The sequence below is a fragment of the Athene noctua genome, chromosome 1 (assembly GCF_965140245.1).
Source record: "Athene noctua chromosome 1, bAthNoc1.hap1.1, whole genome shotgun sequence".
Taxonomy (NCBI): domain Eukaryota; kingdom Metazoa; phylum Chordata; class Aves; order Strigiformes; family Strigidae; genus Athene; species Athene noctua.
This window is the reverse complement of record NC_134037.1, coordinates 118342211-118361456: the sequence shown is the minus strand read 5'-3', so window position 1 is coordinate 118361456 and position 19246 is coordinate 118342211. Positions and strand designations below refer to the sequence as shown.

Here is a 19246-nt window from a genome sequence, read left to right as displayed (position 1 = left end):
AGGAAACTTTCATGGGAATGACAAGAGGCAGATCTCTTCCTGATGAGAAGGCCACTACATACCAAGTTCTAAGTCCCTGTCCAAAGTATGGAGCACAGGAACCATGCAAAAGAGATCACTGATGTCTTTTTAGTATCAGCAGAACAACATCTTTTTAACTCATCTCATTCTTGAGAAAGGGCTAAACTATGTTTGCTGAAATTTTCCAGAGTAATTCAGCATGCAACAAACAACCAGCATGGAAAATAACTAAACAAAAGAGGCAAATGGTTGAAATATGATAAAGTTGCAAGAAGTTTACTAAAAGTTTTATAGTGATAAGTACAAAATATTAATGGTATTTATACAAATACCATTAATGGTATTTATACAAATAAGATGTATCTGTTGTTAAAAATAACCATATCTAAAAATATTTCCAGATGCAGTATATTAGAGTTACAAGCTATTAGAAATCTGACAGCATTTTATGTCCTGCAAATGGAGTAAGCATTGACATGACATTTTTGGAGTATTTTTGAATTTTGCTGCCTTTGGTGACAGGTAGCTTGAAGGTGCATAAAGCATTTCAACAGGTCAAATAAGTAAACTTTATGACTAATATTGCATTTGCTTTTTTAATAAAGATATAGATGAATGTGCAACTGGAACCCATAATTGTAGAGCTGACCAAGTATGTGTCAATTTAAGAGGGTCCTTCAGCTGCCAGTGTCCTCCAGGCTATCAGAAACGAGGGGACCAATGCGTTGGTAAGTGTTGCTCCAGACTAAATTATTTTGTTTCGTTATCTACAGTGACAAACTTCATATTGAATACAAAGTGTGTAGGTATGTGTACTGTAAAAATCACTATGTAACTTTGAAATGCAATGGAATAATCATTTTATCACAATAATTCATCACTAAAACATAGAACTGGAAACTTTTAAGTAGAATCAACGCTTGGAGTCGAACTTCACAAGATTAATTTTCCTAACAGTTACCGTTGTGTTTATTGTTTGTATTGGGGTATTGCCTAATGTCCCAGATAGAGTCGTAAGTCTACGATAGCAGCAAACCTAAAGCGTGTCTTTCCACTGACCTCAGTAAGACTTGACTCCAGATCTGTAGGACAGAGCACTACCTTCACACAGACCGAATCCCTGCTCTGCAGAGCCCCCTTGCACTGTGTTTTATGAGGATAAATGAAAGAGATGGAAACTCTGAATGCAGGTATATGATATTTGCAACTTGTAAACCCCTACGCTTTATTCTTTGTGCCAAAATAAACTATCAGCACCCTTGGGACCTATACAAGTATAGCATTAAATTCAATCCAAGTGCAGCGTAAACACTGCATCTTTCCTATTCCATCCTCATTTGGGGACATTATGGAGCAGTGCCATTACTCTGTTCCTGCAGTCTTCTTTAAGCCTGTACTTAACACCTCTTTAATCGTGATTTCAATGGATGAATTGCTTTTATAGGCACTTCAGCCTTAAGCCTTAGGTTTGTCAGAGATAAAAATGACTATGAAATAAGAGAATTTAATATATACATCATGAGGTGACATAAGAAGTGGTTTTGAATAAGACACAAGACTGGTTTCATGAAGCATAGGAGAAAAGCATTTGTTTGGGTTTTTTTCTCCTTAGCAGAAGAGGAACAACAGCACTTCAGGTTCTCCTCTTTGTGTTAGAGATCCTGCATTTGGAAGTGTTTCAGAAGTTAATTTTCATCTCTTTCAAAAAGTCTTGCAAAGGCTGTAGGTAGTCACTGCGTCACAAGAGCTGCAGGAAGGAAACTGGGGAAATTTCAGTACACGTCTAGACTAACTTAAATTTCTGGGCATGGCTCTCTTTAGGGTTCTGAGCCAAGGGCTACAGAAATCAACCAAAAAATCCTTATCTCTTTCCCAAAAGATGTGGGTCAAACCCTGAACTGACAAATTGATATAAAGGCAGAGGTAGCTGATTTCTCTCAGTTTTCTGTGCAAGAGTAGGATGAGTAGTTTGGAATGTAGGTAGAGAAATAGTTTTGACAGGTCATTGATTTTTATTTTTTTTTAATAGCTGGGCTTTATCTAGATTTTTTTAGAGCAGATAAAGTATATTACTGCTCTGCAATAGCACTTCTAATGTCAAGACCTACAGTACTACCTGAAAGTCTCATGGAATACATATTACAGCCTCCAAAGAAACGCAGAATGATGTACTCTTATATCTACATATGAATACATTTATGCATCTAAATCTACACATGAAGATGTCTGGAAAGTGAAATTTCCCTTCTCCTATTTAGGTCAAAACCAAGAATAACACCTGTGTTACATATTATACACTGACCTAAATTATAAGTACATCCCTACACTTAGTACTGTCAGCATTTCAGAATAAAGCCTGTCTTTGGGGATTTTATAACAATTTAGCCAGAAAATGTTCTTGGGGCCAGATCTTGATAGAGGTTCTCCATATGGGAGGAAATGTTTCTCAAATTTGAAAGAAATTTTTCCAGACTATTTTGGCTTCAAGGTAGAGGGAGAAAAGGACTCATTTCTAACAATTGATTGATTTTAGATTCACAAATCATTACTGTCTTTTTGAGATTTTTTTTTTTTTATTATTTCCTTGTTCACATATTGCAAAATTAGTCTTTTCTGAAACACAGGACTGCAGCATTACTTCAAACAGAAGATTTGGCTGAATTGATTAGATAATGCTTAGCCCTCAGATCTACATGGACCTGGTGTACCTAATCCCACTGAATTAGGGTCAGATCCTGGAGGCATTTTTGGTCATAAGTGCAGTGCCTAAGCAGCAAAGCATTGCTCATGTGTCTACATTGTATAACCAGATCTTCAAACAGCAATTTGTAAGAGCTTAGTTCACTAAAGGCAAGGATGGACGAGATCTACTGTGCCTCCTAATTTATTCCATTTCTGCTTCCAAATTTCTCTCTGCAACAAAAGAGTTACAGCGACAATCACTACTGTACAGATAGCCAGGAATTTTCCAGCATAAGGCTTTTCATTCAGAACCATCCAAAATACCAACTGCTAAATTTAGTCCCAAACAGTGACTGCAAATTTGACAAAGCAAGGGTTAACTTTTAAATATTTTTTTTTTCACTTGATATTAAAACAAACACTTTCCTCATTATAAAAAAAAAAGTCTTGGCCTCTTTTTAAACACATCTACGGTGGAAACAGCTGGAGATAGGAAACTCAAGATCTGGCATGGATATGGGAAGTGCCTTTCTTTGTTCCAGTGAAAACTGGTCTTATTTTTCTGAGCGTTGAGGCTTTGAAATCTCACATTGTGTACATGCACAGAACATGGCATGGATTTCTTCACCAAGCTCAAGCAGGCCACAACTAAAGACTGCTGCTGCACATACATGCACAATCAGCATAATAAAAAAAAGTTTTTCAGACAAAACCAGAAGGAATATCTCCTCCAGAATGCAAGGAAACATTTTAAAATGCAGAGAGGTAAAAGGGGCTGTAGCACATTTCGTGTGGCTTGCAGGTGAAAACCCTGCTCCAATGCACATTAGGAATGCTGAAACTTGGAAAGGCAGCCTGCTCCACCTCAAAACCAGGGAACCAGGGCTAATCTGCAAGAGATTGTGGGAAGTTAATACTGCCTGAGGTAGCACCAGCTTCAGCCAGCCTGGTCACCTTCTGGGGCAGAGAGCACAGGCAGAAGGTGCTAGTGCTGCTCTATGGGAAGCCACGCAGGAGAGGCGGGGGGGAACGGGAGCAGTGACAGCCCCTTGGGGGAGCAAACCAGTTTCTGGGGATCCCTGCAGCAGCACAACCACCTGTTTCCTTTTCAGGCCCATTAATCTTCTATCCTCGCTGTTCCCCTATACTTGCACAGAAAGTTTGGACTCTTCCTAATGGAGCTAAAAAGATTTAGTACATGCCAAGAGAGCTGCGTCCAAATTTTTGGAAAAACAAGAGCTACAAGCCACGTTCACTGTGTTGGTCAGCATTATGACTGATCAGGAGAAATCTTGGTTGAATAGCAGAACATTCTGGGGTTTACCTATACAAAATAAACAATACTAAGCGGTACTGTGGAACTGAATAAAATATGAAGTTGGAATGTGCATTGATCTCAGTGTCTAGAAGACAATCAGCATACAACAGGTTTTTACAAAAGTTGAAGTGTATTCCAGTTAACATCCATACAAGCAGTACCTAGCTCCCATTAGCTTTTTTCCCCCCCTGCTTTTAATCAAGTGCAATTAACTTTACAGTTTCTCTAGACACAAGACAGCAACAGTGAAGCACCATGATTGAATTTTAACTAATTTCTCTTTTTTGTTAACTCAGACATTGACGAATGCACCCTGCCTCCGTACTGCCACCATCGATGTGTGAACACCCCCGGTTCCTATTACTGCCAATGCAATGCTGGTTTCCAGTTAGCATCCAACAACCACACCTGCGTAGGTAAGAACTTCTCTGTACATACTTACACATGACCTCACCCAATCTAGAGACAAATACTGACACGTGACTTGCAACAGCAGAAATTTTAAGTATCTTCATGCCAGCTTAAAGGAAATAAATACCAACCAGTAAGACATACCCGTTGCTGTACTGAGAGTCTTGCCTGCAAGTGATCCAAGAAGTACAGGAGGGTTAGAGAGAAAATTAGAGCCTTATTGAAAACCTTTTGGTATATCAGGTTTCAGAGGAGCATCTAGTTTGGTAACTGGAATGCTGGAGGCTTATATTCATTATTTAACCTTAGATTTAATTATTTTCTCAGTTCTGGTGGATCACTTTGCATTATCATTGGCTTTCATGATACTGTTCCCAGTTAATGCAACACAAAGGCTGGAACTGGAAACCAGGGGAAGCAGTACTAACTCCACAGTGAAGTGTAATTATCCTCAGCACATGATAAACGTTGTGAGGAAAGAAAGGATAAATGTCACATTTGAATATGTGGAAAATACTATTTAAAGTGAAAATGAGGGTCAATAAGGAGGAGTGACCCTTTAGAAGTGATCATCCCTTTAGAAGTAAACACAGGAAGCCCTGTGGTAGAACCTAAAGATTGCTGCAAAGTTTGAAATTTTAAGTTCTGTTCTAGAAGAATTAGAACAATAAGAAAAAGATAACTATGCCTGCTGAAGCACAGAGAAAATAGCCATGAAAAAAAAAATCAAAATATTTTCGATGTAGATTGCAAATCGAGATCAGAAGTTATTTATGGCCATAGTTTTTATAGATTTGAAATCTGTATTATATACATATTTTTATATATATATGTAAAAATCCATTGGGGTTTTCCAGCTTCTGCCATTACTTCCACTCATTGCCATATCCTATCAAATACCCCAGCACACTACATAGCACTGAAGAGAAGAATTTCTTGGTTTTCATCAAATGATAGGATAAAAAACTACAGATGGACACAACATAACCGTGTGAGAGAACTTGTCACTTACTTGACCCTTTCCATGGTTCAAATGCAAGGTGTATTATTTCAATTACACTCACAAATCTATGACAGCTCCAAGCTTGTTAGGTACTTCACCAACCCTTCTCTGTCTTGCTGGCCTCCCAGCCTAATAAGGGATACTCCCACCAGGAAAGGTGAAGTAAATCTTATGGAAATTTGTAAATGAATGGTTGCTGCATGAAGACAGACTTTCACATCTGCAACAGTCATCTGGCAGAAGTGATACTTGACAGCTGTACCAATTACATGTGTGTTACAACTTTTGCATATATTGAAAGTGGGTCAGCATTTCTGGGAAGGAAAACAAACAGAATCCTGGCTTGGGCTAGCTCATTTATTCCTTCTGGTAGCATTGTCATGATGGACATTAATTGCACTGTTGCCAGAAATTAACTAAAAGGAAGAAGAAAAAAACCCTTTGTGATCATTTTTCCTCTATTACCATTCATTTTCAGGACTAGGAGGTTCATCATATAAAGAGTTAACATCCTCCTCATTGGTTTAGTTTTTGCGAATGCCTAGTCTTAGTTATCTTTTTCAGTTTTTAGTTGTATCTGTAAATGACTGTTTCTGACATTTATAAGCATTTGCAAAAGCCATGAACTCAAGGGGTTTTTGTTCAAATGTAGCTTTCTACTAATGGCTATATCTGATAAACACACATATGAATGGAAAACATCCAGGGGAGGAATACAAGAGAAAATACACTAAAACCTACAGAGTGAATGACAGAGGAGCAGCAGTTAGTCAACAGCCTATGAAAAACAAGTGTTCTAGATTTCAGAGGTGATTACAGTAATACCAACTTCCCATTAAAAATTGCTTTACTTTTCATACCACAGTGTTCTCACATATGTTCTTAGGATGGGCACCTTATGGAAAAAATCTAGCACAGAAACACACTTTCCCCCAATATTGTCTAGGCCTTAAAGCATTGCAAAACTGCTGGCCCCAAAGGCTCATGCTATAATTGTAATGGAATTTAAAAAAAACAAATTTTAAAAATAATAAATAGCTCAAATCTTAACCACTGCATGCTGAGAGGTCTTATCAGTATGTGTTCTTTATATCAATTATTTATAGAGACTTGGCATTTCATACCTGAAAAAAGACGCTGGAATGTGCAGTTTAATAGTCACACTAAACATTTCTGGAAGAATTCATCACACATTGGAATAACTCTCATTCCTGGAAAAGTACTCTTTTTCTACATGAAATGTAAAGCATAGATCTGACATCATTCCAGAGACTGCAGATCTGTATTGATATAGTCAACTGAGCTTCTGCTAAGCAATAGACCCAGACTAAGGACTAATCCACTTAATCAGCCTAATTACCAGCTACACAAGATAAAGATCTGTAATTTTTCCTTTCAGACATAAACGAATGCGATGCCAATAACCCATGTGCACAACAGTGTTACAATATACTGGGTTCATTCATCTGTCAGTGTAACCCAGGATTTGAGTTAAGCAGTGACAGAATCAACTGTGAAGGTAAGCTAGTTTTTTGTCTTGGAAGATCGATTTATTTTTTTTAATTATTTTTCCAGAAGTCTTTCTGTGAGCTAACAGATATAATTCCAGTGGAGCCATGCTGTGGGTGCAGTTTGTAGCCAAAACCCTCAAGACATTTATGTTTTATGTTGCAAATGTGTTTGCTAATACACACCTTAGTAACTGCAGCTGCATTCAGGTACATGTAGATACGGGTATCTCTCTTTAACAGTAAGTGCAAAAGAGGACAGACATTGCTATAGTTCAGATCACAGCTGGGAAGAATAAGGCTGCTGAATACTTATTTCAAACTCACTTGAATTGTGTGTGGTCTAATGCTGATGACCATTAAATGAATCGGAAAGGAATGCAAACCAAAAACAAGTGCAATTTTGTGTGTTGTTAGGCTCCTCTGAAAATAAAACCTCAAATTTTTGATTTTAAGGAAGTGACAATTGTGCTTTTGAGGTGCTTTCAAGCCTGTGTATACAAACAGCATGTCTCCTGATGATTATACAATCAACACTTTATTTCCTCTGCCAGAGTCTCCACAGGGGTCCTCTAATCTCCTTTTGGACACATGATGATCTCACCCTTAAAGCCCATATCCTTTCTACCAGTCTTTGAGCCAAAGAGGTCTTTTTGGTTTACCACTGCCCTCCTAAACAAGCCAGCAGAGCTATTACAGATGCTCCCTCTCCAAGCTTCTTTAACTAATCCTACTTGCAAGTGAACAAAACAGGGAGCAGCAAGTATGCAGCCTCCAAGGACATAAAATCAAGAGCTGGGCTCAAGCCTCAGAGGTAGTAGGAGGGAGTTATGCTGTTTTCCAAGCCATTACCTAGTTTTGATAGGTTTAATTTAATTTCTGGTTAATGGCATATACTGTTAAATTCTGTTTCACACTGCAGTTCCCTAGCAAGGGACTGCTGGTTACACAAGGATTAAAAAAGCAAAAGGCAGTGGTATAGACTGAATATGATTTGAATACAGAAAAGAGGCCTTCCCCTCTTTTCCAAAGAGCTATTCCATTAGTGTCGGGCACAAATACAAAGTCAGTATATTTGCCTTACTAACTAATCTTACATCTGTGGTTTTTGTGAAAGCGATCATATTTTGCAATACTACAATTAGAAATACTTTCAAGAATTATTTTCCTAAACTTGTTCTTGTCTAATTTAGCTTCTGCTTTCTCAAATCTAAAGTTTTCATTTTGAAAGATTATTGACAGAACACAAGTAGAATTAACCCTTCTGTTTGCAACTTTCAGGTGTTAAGCAGTACATTTCAGTTGTTTGATAACGTGTTCTTTTTAGACAGAATTCTTTTTTTTTTTCCTGTTAGAAACAACATTTAGCTACTATATTTAGTTCTGTAACAAGGTAGATATTAAAAAGAAGTAACTGGAAGCTCTTCTGCTCTCTGCAGACACTGATGAATGCAGAACCTCAAGTTATATATGTCAGTATCAATGTGTCAATGAACCAGGAAAATTCTCATGTGTCTGCCCTGAAGGATACCAGGTAGTAGGAGGCAGAACATGTCAAGGTAAGTGCCCTCATCTGAGCAGTCTCAGTACTGAATTATTAAGAGCAAACGTTCTTAGTCTGGCCAGAAATAGCATTATCTATATATTTCTATTTCATGACAGGATTACCATTATGTTAGCAAAAGATACACTGATAAAGCATTCGGTGATTAATTGCATCTCTCTAATTCCTACTTGATTCCTTCAGCTCAAACTTTAAGTCCTTCAGATTCCTAGGACAAAATTTCATTTTTTTTCAACCCTTGAGTAAAACTTGTCTTGAATGTCTAGGTAGTGAGTCTAATTTTCAGAGAGAAGTATTTCTGAAAAAATTCAGGCCATTTTTTACAGACACTAAACATGGCTTTATATCTTGTTTCATTTCATAAAAATTACTAAATCAAACCACAGTAAAAATGAAAGATATTTTTCTTCTGATAACAGGAGAAAAACGTGCAAGACTTTAGCAGCTTAGATAATTTGGGTTAGAAAAATAAACGTTCTGGTCAGGTGCCACCAAATGCCAGAATTTTAAAGTTTGTGGGTTTTCCTCATTGGTGCTAAATGGCTCTGCATTTTATTAAAGAATATTGCAGAATAACATATGTGCAAGAACCATTGCTTCTGTAATCCAGAACCAAATTTAACAGTCACTATTTTTAGAAATAAATAGGTGTGCTAATAACTGGCAGAAAGGATGAGGAAGCAACTCGGTTTTAATTATTTTTTTCTTAAATCCAGATTAATTTCTTTCCCTTCTTAAGAACAGCAGCTGGTACTGAAACATTGTGGGGTAGTTTGACCATCTAAAAACCTGTTTGTGCCTTCTGAGAGATTACAGTTGAATAAACCCTTTCTGTCTGTGTTAATTTTAGGAGACCATATAGGTAGGCAGTCAGGGGGTTCTGGCTCTGACAGAATACTAGAGCATTAATGCAGTGCAAGTCTGACAGTCCTCACCTCCATTCAAGGTTATTTATGCATGCAGAAAAGGAAGCTCTGCTTTGAACAATAAACAAGTTTTCATTATTGCTTTCAAAGCTATTTTAGTTACAATACAGCCATTAACGTTTTAGTTAGGCCATGAAGCCGAGGCAATTAAAAATGAGAACCTGCAAAATGTAGGAAATAACAACTCTTCCTCAAAACCTTTTTTACTCCATCTACAAGATATCTTCTGCTCTAAAATAATTCTTTGCCAATTAGAAACTTTACGGTATTTCTACAGTTGTATTATGTACAATTAATGTGTATCTTTAGTCAACTAAAAAAATCTTCAGACTTCATTAACACTCAATAAACAAATGTGTTCCATTTCTGCATAGAGAAATCCTTTATAGCCAACACCCAGAAAAAAGTAGGTAAAGAACAGAGAAACCTGTTGGGTTTCAGCAGACAAGCAGGTGACTTTTTAGTTGAAGACACTGTGTTTGGTTTTGTAGCAAACTCATTTCTATCTGCTTTGACACAGTCCCTTTTCCTTCCTCCTAGATATAAATGAGTGTGAGACTACTAATGAATGCAGAGAGGATGAAATTTGCTGGAACTACCATGGAGGATTTCGTTGTTACCCAAGAAATCCTTGTCAAGAGCCCTATGTCCTTACATCGGAGAAGTAAGACAAAAATTTGTCTTTTTTTGTTTAGGATCATCCTCAACAGGCAACATGATCAAATACAAGAGAAAGCAAGTACCATTTGTTTGTAACTGTCACGCTTTCATCCATTTTTGTTTTTCAGCCGCTGCGTCTGCCCCGTATCAAACGCCATTTGCAGAGAGCTGCCTTACTCTGTTGTGTACAAATACATGAGCATCCGTTCAGACAGAACAGTGCCCTCTGATATCTTCCAGATTCAGGCAACCACTATTTACCCTAATACTATTAACACATTCCGGATCAAGTCTGGAAATGAAAATGGAGAATTTTACCTGAGAGTGAGTATTGGTGGGAGTTGGACCCTGAGTGGGTTTGGTGCTACCGAGGTGTTATAGCGCCTGCCATTTGTACAAACCCATCACATGTTCCTCAGAGTATCACAGCATTCCAAAGTTGATCAACTTTTTGATACTTCCTTATCAAATGTGCTTGATTTCCAAATTTTAAGAAGCCTTTTACCTTTCTATCTGCAAACTCTAAACTGAGAATCAAAAAGTTTCTTTCAAATGAGCGCAACACTGGTAGCAATCATGAATATTTAGCAGTCTGTGACACCCATGTCAGATAAAAACAATACACCTCTATACTTTTCACTCTCTGTACCAACTCCCCATACATGTGTATTTAGGAGAAGATTATAGAAAGATTCCTCATACAATTACTTTAATTACATTTCTGGTTTTAGCAAAAAAGTAGAGAAATCAGTAATAGCTTGGGATGGGGCACTGATCTCTCAAGTGATAAGTTCAGGCCAACTTACAAAGGTTTTGCGTTGAGACATACTTAAACCTTTATTTTCCCAGAGCACAGCAACTATTTCAGAAAACCACAAAAGTTCAAATGACTTATGATAGCAGTATTTCCTGTTGGTGTAATACATTCAAGTAGATACACATGAATGAAAGTGTCTATAACATCTGCTTTTTAAGTTTTTTGGAAGAAATCTGATTTTCTTGGACACTTGTAGTATTTACAAATTCCTGGGAAATCCTTTTTGCTTCGTATGTGACTTTGCAGTCAGTAAAACAGAATCAGCACAAAAAGCTTCAATCAAATATATTAATTGCAAGGTTTTAATTTTTGTTTCTTTTTCTTCAAATCTGAAGATTAGGGCCTTTTGACAGTATATCCAAAAAGCGTACCTAGAAACAGTATTGCCTACTTACACAGTGTTTCCCCAAGATGGGAACAAGGAACTACTCATCTGCATCTCACTTGTTCTGGCATAACTGATAATCCAGTGCTTTCACCTGGATTTATGCCACATCAAAACGCCATACATCCCCCCAAAATATGAATAGTTATTTGCTTAAAATAAGAACAAGGTCACTGCAGCCCTAGTTTGAGTTAGACCCCAATCTAGCCTTTGGACTGACTTTCTTTCGACTAACAAATCCAGTTTTCTGTTGCCACCCAACAAGAAATTGCAAGCCTTGAAGAAGGAAGTGTGTGTTTATTCCTGCCAAGGGACTGTGGTAAACAGAGGCTTACTTAGAAGTTATTCCAATTGTTTTAGTAAAACCCTGAGCTGGGTCTCAGATACAACAGATGGATTGGATTCATCTGTATACCCTACTCATTTGACACAGTGAGAAAATAGTTGTAGTAGGTGAAGGGAGAGATGAGTTTACCCTTTTGTTAATATCTGTAAGTTACCAAGCTGTTAAAAAAACTCACAGCTTGCCACAGCCAAGGCCTGTCCCTGCTCCCCAGCAGCATGACCCCAGACTGGGAGCAGTACAAGATGGGGATGGCAACAGGCACACCAGTTGCAACAATTCCTCATGTTTACAAGGGGAGCACAACTTCTGGAGTACAAGCCATGAGACAGTCTTAGAGTTTCCCTCCACTGAACAAGCTACATCACTGTTAAAGACATTAGGTCTCTCTTGTTTTACTTATTCTCTATATATTTTAAAAGCTGATAGATGGGGATAAAAACAAAGACCATCCTGGGATAGATTACCACTTTTCAGGTCCTTTAGGAGAGTCAGCATAACCAGGAACAGATTTTGCAGTGCAGGTTATTCCTCTGAGCCCTAGTCAGGTAAAGCTTTCCCTGCAGCAAAGCCAGGTGTGAGATTAGTCATGGCCATTTATAAATGTTAAAAGAATACTTGCATTGTGTATCTCTGTGCTGAGACAGAGCATTTTTACAGTGTAGTAACACACAAGCACTCTCTTTACGCAACTAGGGAATCGTTTTAGATTTAACTGAATTAAACCTCTTTTTTTGTTATTCTTTCAGCAAACAAGTGCTGTAAGTGCAATGCTTGTACTGGTGAAATCACTATCAGGACCAAGAGAACACATTGTGGATCTGGAGATGCTAACAGTCAACAGCTTGAATTATCGTACAAGCTCGGTGTTAAGATTAACAATAATAGTGGGACCTTATGCATTTTAGTGGTTTTCAATAGCCCTTCACTGGCACTTAAAGGAGCCAAAGAATATTATCTTCAAGAAAGCACTTACTATTTTATTTATAGATTTTGCTCTCCTTTTTAAAAATTTGTTTAGTAAGTTGATATCTTTAATCCACACATTACACCTGTAATTCAAAATTAGTAGATGTGTTCCATAGTATAACATGGGCATTGTCACTTTCTGTATAAAGATTTAAATCTTTTTTATTACCTTTCTTGGACTAGATACATACTACACTTTTCTATGAGAACTGTATGTTCATACGATCCTGTAAAACTTCACACACCCTTCCTAGCCAAATAGATCATGCAATTAAAAGGTGATCTTCTGTGTTGTTTTCATTTTAAATTCTAATGCAGCTACACTGACAATCTCAAAGAGAATAAAATGATATAGTATGAACGATACAAAGTAATGGTTATCTGATAAGCTAAAATATATTTCTTCTTTTTAACTACTTTGTAACAAAAGATAACAGTCAATAAAAATCTATTTCTGTAGACATTTATGAGCTATCAGCTGGTTTTTCTAATCTGGGTTGAAGGTAAAGTTACATTGCGAGAAATGTTTTGCCTTGGGTTTGTCTATGCAGATTGTGTTAACCGTACCGCGAAATAACATTCCACTCTCTCCAAGAAAAATAGACCATAGGAAGAAAATTACTCCAACAAAAAAAATTCAAATTAAAAAATATCACTACGCAGGGCACACATGTCCATGCCTTCTCCTGAGAACACTGTTAGTAGTTACGGGTTAGAGGAATACAGCATTTTCAGACAGAAGTTAACAAGCTTTTTTTTTCCAAAAATATTATGTTGTATACTAAGAATTGAGTGCATTTGCTTATTAAGTTATATCATTTTCAGGCACTCAGTCCTGTTCCTGTTCTTACAACTGAGATGTATCATGTACAGTGTTCATAAAATTTATTTTTAATTCAAGAATAACAACATCTTTTGTAATATGTAAAATCTTATTCCTTGTTTAGTAGTTAATCCTTTGATGTACAAAATTTTTAATAAAGATCTCTTACCATACTGTATTTAGTCTTTTTTCAGGTAGTTTATTAGCTGCATTACAGGGCTGAATCGTCAGCTACTGTGGGACTCAAAGCCCCATCGAGTTCTGCAGAGTCAGAATGACCCAGATCTCAATCCACACGGTGTTAGTTCACAGGAGACTGAAAACACAATCCCTTTGTAGAAGGACCAATGTGTTACCTACTGAGTTTTAGTTTTACTGACATTAAAAAAAAGGAAAGATACACTAACACACAGTGCCAGTTAGTTCCTGATTTACAGGAAGGACCCTCTTTCCTACTTCAGTTTCATTTTCTGTAGAATAGAACTTGTAAATAGTGACTACACTATACACAAAAATCTTTTTGTGGTGCAGACCCACAGATTCATATTTATTATGTCAATGACCCTCAGTGATTGTTTTCAGGGGATGTGCCCAAAGAAGCAAGGAGCATAGCCAGAGAACTTGGCATCCAGAGGTCCTGCATGGCAAGACAGCAAAAATGCACTCCAGAATAGATCTCAAAACAGGCCACAACCGCTCTGGGTTAGGGTGACACATCACCCACGCTCAGACAAATTGCAGAGCAGGACCCCATTATCCAATGATCAATCCTTCAGGCAGTCATTTGTGGCTTTAAACAAATATTTAATCTGCCAAAAGGGTCAGAGCACATGGTTGTAACATAGGCCAAAAAATAGCGCTGGCGCTGGGTTGCATTTTCTTTGCCTGGGGCCCCAGAGCTGTGGGGTGAGACCCCAGGTAGCCCTCATCCCTCTCTGCAAAGAGGAGCTCACCAATACAAACCTAGTCGCTTTGTAAATGGATTTAATTGGTGTTTTCTGTGGTGAAAACTGCTATCATTTGGCTTGTAGGAAGCTCCTTCCTCTCCCCAGAGGAATTCCTCCCCATTTATAATCACTACAAATCCAGTTGGTTTGAAAGGCAGCTCCTCATCCCACACATGTACTGAGCAAAATGCCTCTGATCTCCTTCTGCAATTCTTGTGGCAAGCAGCACATGCTCACCTCTGTACTTAGTTTGTCAACATTTTCTGTGTAGTCCATCCTCACACATGAGCTGTGCTGGCTCTCAAGCATCCTCCTCTCTACCCCCAGCCTCAGCACTGTTCTTTTACACTGATGTTTAACTTCCAACATGGTGTAACTCAGCATTACCCATTCCGAGAAACGATTGGTTTTCTGTTTCTAGGTTTAAAACAGGCCATTTTCTCTTGATAGGTGCCCGGAGGAGGCTGAAATGGCTTTGCCTCCTTCAGTCCTGGGACTTGCAGGGCACCAGACTGATCCCTGCCGTGAATTAAGCAGCCACAAATCATCCCCAGCACCCCCAAGTTGCCAGGCTCTGCCACAAGGATTTACTCCACCTTCATGCTCTGCCACTATTTACACTAGTTTCATCACCAGCACTTTTAAACCTTCCCTTAAAATCTCTGCTTATCTCACAATGACTCAAAATTGATCATTACAGAGAGAACAACAACATTTACATCCTTTTCAAATGGCACGAACAGCAGAGGCAATGGTAGCTTGTACACACACCCATGTTGCATTCAGCCTGCTCATTCCTGCACATCTCATGATGCTCGTAGACTTGGCTTAACCCATCTTATTTTCACAAACTGTTCTGCCAACCACCCTGCTCCCAGTCTGTTTGCAATATTCAGGTCTATGTAAGATCACTTAGGGCCCAAACTAACCAAGTCAGAGGTTATCACCCAGCTCAGAAGCAGAGATTCAGCTGCTCGCCCTTATATTGCGACAAGTTGGTGGAGACCTCAAGGCAGTCCTTGGGTGTGGGAACCACTCTCCATGCATGACATTAATCACAGCACTTCCATAGAAGTGGGGAACTGAAATAACAGCAGCCCCTCCAAACCAAAACACAAGCAGGCAAGCAAAGCAAGCCAGGGACTACAGCAGGGCTGTGCAGAAATTGGAAGGGGTGGTTGGTATTGTTTTGGATAGGGGTGCAGTACATGATTGAGCATAAGCGTGTCCGAAAAGCCCATCAGCAAAATGAGAGGATGGTTCAGAGCCTCAACAAGGAGAACTTTTCTACTGTGTGCTGTGCCAGAAAACCTGCATGTTGTCAGGAGGGAAACCCACAGGTTCATCCGATTCTGCAGGAAAGCAAGACTTTGTTTCTTGCAAAGGATACAGAACTGCAGCAAACATAGGACAAGAGCACAAACAGCTACTTGTGTTAAAAGGGAGGCTGAAATCCCAAGGAAGTATATGAGAGCAAAGTGTTTGCTCAGCCGTCGCTATATCCTACCAGCACGACCATTATCAGTAACACGCTCCAAGAGAGATTCTCATATAAATCTCTGTCACTGCTGGAAAAGAATCTAAATCAGGATCACATGTGAACTTTAATATCTTCTCAAATAGAAAACAGGGAGAGAAAAAAGTAAAAAGAAATAGGACTTTGAACAAACAGAACTTTAGGAAATAGAAATGCAAGTTCAGTCACTTCCCTGAGACCACCTGAACACAGTGCAGTGGGATTATTTTGTTTGGAAGGCTCACAAATGCAAGTTTATTGTTGAATCCCGTTTCCATGACTGCAAAGAGTTGCTTATGTTTTGAATGATCATCCATGTTTCTAACTTTATAACTCTCCTGTTAAAATATAGAACAGCTGCTGCCCCAGTCAGCTGTTCGGCATATGGAGCCCACCAGGGACAAAGCCCACTGTTAACACAGAGAATTATTTTTAACGCCCTCACATTTCTAAACCTCACCATCATCTCAGCAAAATGGCACGTTTCCACACTTCCCAGCTGGGGGAACACCTGCGTAATGCAAAACTGAACTGTGCTGCATCTGGTACAAAAATCAATTTTATTTCATCTGGCCAGCAGAAAAAGTTATCAGCCCCAGTGAACAAGAACAGGGCAAAAAGTTAACTGTGTTTTATATCTGGGGAAAAGCAGATGTCTAGTTAAGATGTTTATACGGCAAGCATTTCTGTATATATTAGGAGGAAAGAGAGCTGTTTAATAAAATGGAGTTGGCTTATAGTTGCCAAAGCAAATTTGAAGGACAGTACAACAGCTCTTGTCATTTTTGCATGGGAAAAAATACAGTCTGATTTTATACTGATATGGATTATGTACATTGAACAAGTAATTTTTTTTAACATGATCTCAGAGTTAACTCTTGTTAAAGCCTGCTGTTTATTGTATAGATTTGTTCATAAAAAGATCTGCAAACATTGTGCCCCAACAATATGACAAAGTAGCACTAAAGGCTTCCCCTGATTTATTCTCTGGTATCTCAGAAGACACTTTGATACTGGATTAGGGGCTGTGTGGCCAAGACACACCACAGTGCTGCCTGTGGATCAAAACACTGGATTTAAGTGACCTCTGGGTTCAGTCTGTAAACACAGTCACACTGTTAGTCACATGCTATTTCTGCTCTCACCTGAGAGAAGTTATTTTACTTTCTGATCCAGAATCCCAACAGACCCAGCAGGGACATCAGCATTCCGCATCTCTGCTCCCTCCCAGAAATATATCTGGGTAATTAATATTTTTTTTATTTTAATAAAATATTTTTCTAACCTCTACATAAACACACAGTACATCTAGATTCAAACAGGGGAAACAACCCCACTAACATGCTTCAGATCAGACCTTTCAAAGTGAAAGGTGCAGCCAACACTTCAGCAGCTCCTGTCCTGCGAACACACACTCTGGTGCACTTCATTGTATAGCTTTAATGAAATATTTTTTTTCTTCCTGCCCCCCCTCCCCCCTCCCCCAATAACCTCTAAAGCCTCTGCAGTTGTGGTCTACAAAACCTCCCTATGCAGGGGCATGCACCATCCCCATCCATACACCCTAACAAGCAGGCTGCCTTGACAGGCTTTCAAATTTAGCAGCCTGCCAGCTGGGTTGAGAAAAGTAACATCTTTATGCTGTTTAACTCTGAAACCACAATCATGAAAGTTACAGCCACCTCAAGGTCTCAACCCTGCTGATGCCACTCCAGAATCATCTGAAACTGTGACCACCTCCTCTTGAGGGTCACATTTTCTTCTTGCACTTTGAGTGTTTCTGGAGTATCTATGTGCAATATATAGGAATGTTTCATATACAGAATATATACAACAAACACCCAAGTGGGAAGTCAAAAGAGCTAAATTCTTGCAGGCGGCATGGAAACTAGGAAAACAAACAGATTTTGGAAGCTCAGAGTAAGGGCTGCAGAGGGGAAGCCAACATACCAAAACAGCAGGGTAAAAGGCATTATTAAAATCAATAAGTCATCCTCTGAGAAGCTGAGGTTGTATACAAATGAGGAAAATAGAAATGTTCCTGAGATCTGGAAGGTCACACGTAAAAACAAACAAGGCAGGCCAAAGGAGCAACTTGCAAATGGCTGGACTAGCGAATCAAGCCTCTTCCAAGCACAGCAGAAGCCATCTCCCAGAAGGCTGATGAGGCCAAGAGGTGACCCACGCATTAGGGGAATAAGTAAAAAAGACAATGCCATGGCAGAAAAATGAAGTGAAACTTTTTATCATGTTCCTGGAGGAGGAACCTGCCAATACCACCATGACAGAGCTGTTCTTACAGTCAACCGTAAGAAACAAAGGACCTGCCTCTAAGTAGTGGCTAGAAGAGGGGGAAAAGCAAATTTTGCTAATGCTATCCTGTTGTTCAGGTAAAGATGAGCATCCGCTGGAAAATGGGGCCTTTACAGTGCTCCAAATATTGAACAAAAAACGCCAAATAAACCCCAAGGGGATAAATGTAAAAATTGATGCACATGAAAGTTTTCCCAGCTTTATTTAACTGACCACCAACTCTCAGGAGAATAGTGTCAAGGTTATGACAGACCACTCAAAGAAAACCCCAGCTCCAGAAAGCAAATCCAGCATCACGAATAACTGGAGACAGAGCAGGAAACAAAGCTGAACATTTCCACAGTCATTTAAGTCCACTACATCTTGAACAAAGCATGCAGTTTGGGTCTCATCCCCCAGACCCCTTCTTAGAGCAGGATGTTGGGAATTTTAAACCTCAGATCTATCTGAAAAATAACCGCACAAATTCACAGAAAAGCCTCCCAAGACCCATTAAATATGTGGCTAACCTGGACAAGAGCTATTCCCCTGGCACCTTCAGGCACAGGGAAAGCATCTGCAGTTTGCTGTTAGTAGCTTCCAAGCTGTTACCCACCTTTGCCAGCAACTCTACCATCAGCACAGTGTTATGATGCCAAATGCCTAAAACCTGAAAACCACACCAAAAAGAAAAAGGAGGTAGTCTGCATAAAGCATTTTGATGCTACGTCCATCGTTTGCATTAGTAACTTTTTTGTGTGGTTGCTATAGTCAGTCCATGGTGAACTGCTGGCCCTGGGTTTGGTGACCAGCTGTCACACTCAGCTCAGCAGTGGCCACAAGAGCATTAAAGCAAACTACATGAGCAGCAAACACTTGCAAAAAAAACCCCAAACCTTTAAGGGACAAAAATTTAAGTTCTGCCCAGTTTAAAGGCACTGTGTGGGGAAAGGTGGCAGAATCATTGCAAGTAACTGTTTCTAGGAGAGTTGTTTCTGGACACAGTTACTAGACATGAATTGACCCTTGAAGTGATTGAAAGCCTGAGACTGAAGTTTGTG

General features: G+C 39.0%; 1 protein-coding gene across 1 annotated transcript in view; it reads left to right on the top strand.

Annotated features, from left to right (window-relative positions):
- Positions 1 to 13608, top strand: part of EFEMP1 (EGF containing fibulin extracellular matrix protein 1) — a 49704-nt gene extending 36096 nt beyond the window's left edge. The window contains exons 5-11 of the mRNA XM_074908228.1: positions 627 to 749; positions 4318 to 4437; positions 6835 to 6954; positions 8383 to 8502; positions 9974 to 10097; positions 10222 to 10417; positions 12388 to 13608. Coding sequence (XP_074764329.1) covers positions 627 to 749; positions 4318 to 4437; positions 6835 to 6954; positions 8383 to 8502; positions 9974 to 10097; positions 10222 to 10417; positions 12388 to 12546 — 962 coding nt within the window. The 3' untranslated portion in view covers positions 12547 to 13608. The remainder of the gene's footprint in view (positions 1 to 626; positions 750 to 4317; positions 4438 to 6834; positions 6955 to 8382; positions 8503 to 9973; positions 10098 to 10221; positions 10418 to 12387) is intronic.
- Positions 13609 to 19246: the final 5638 nt, after the last annotated feature.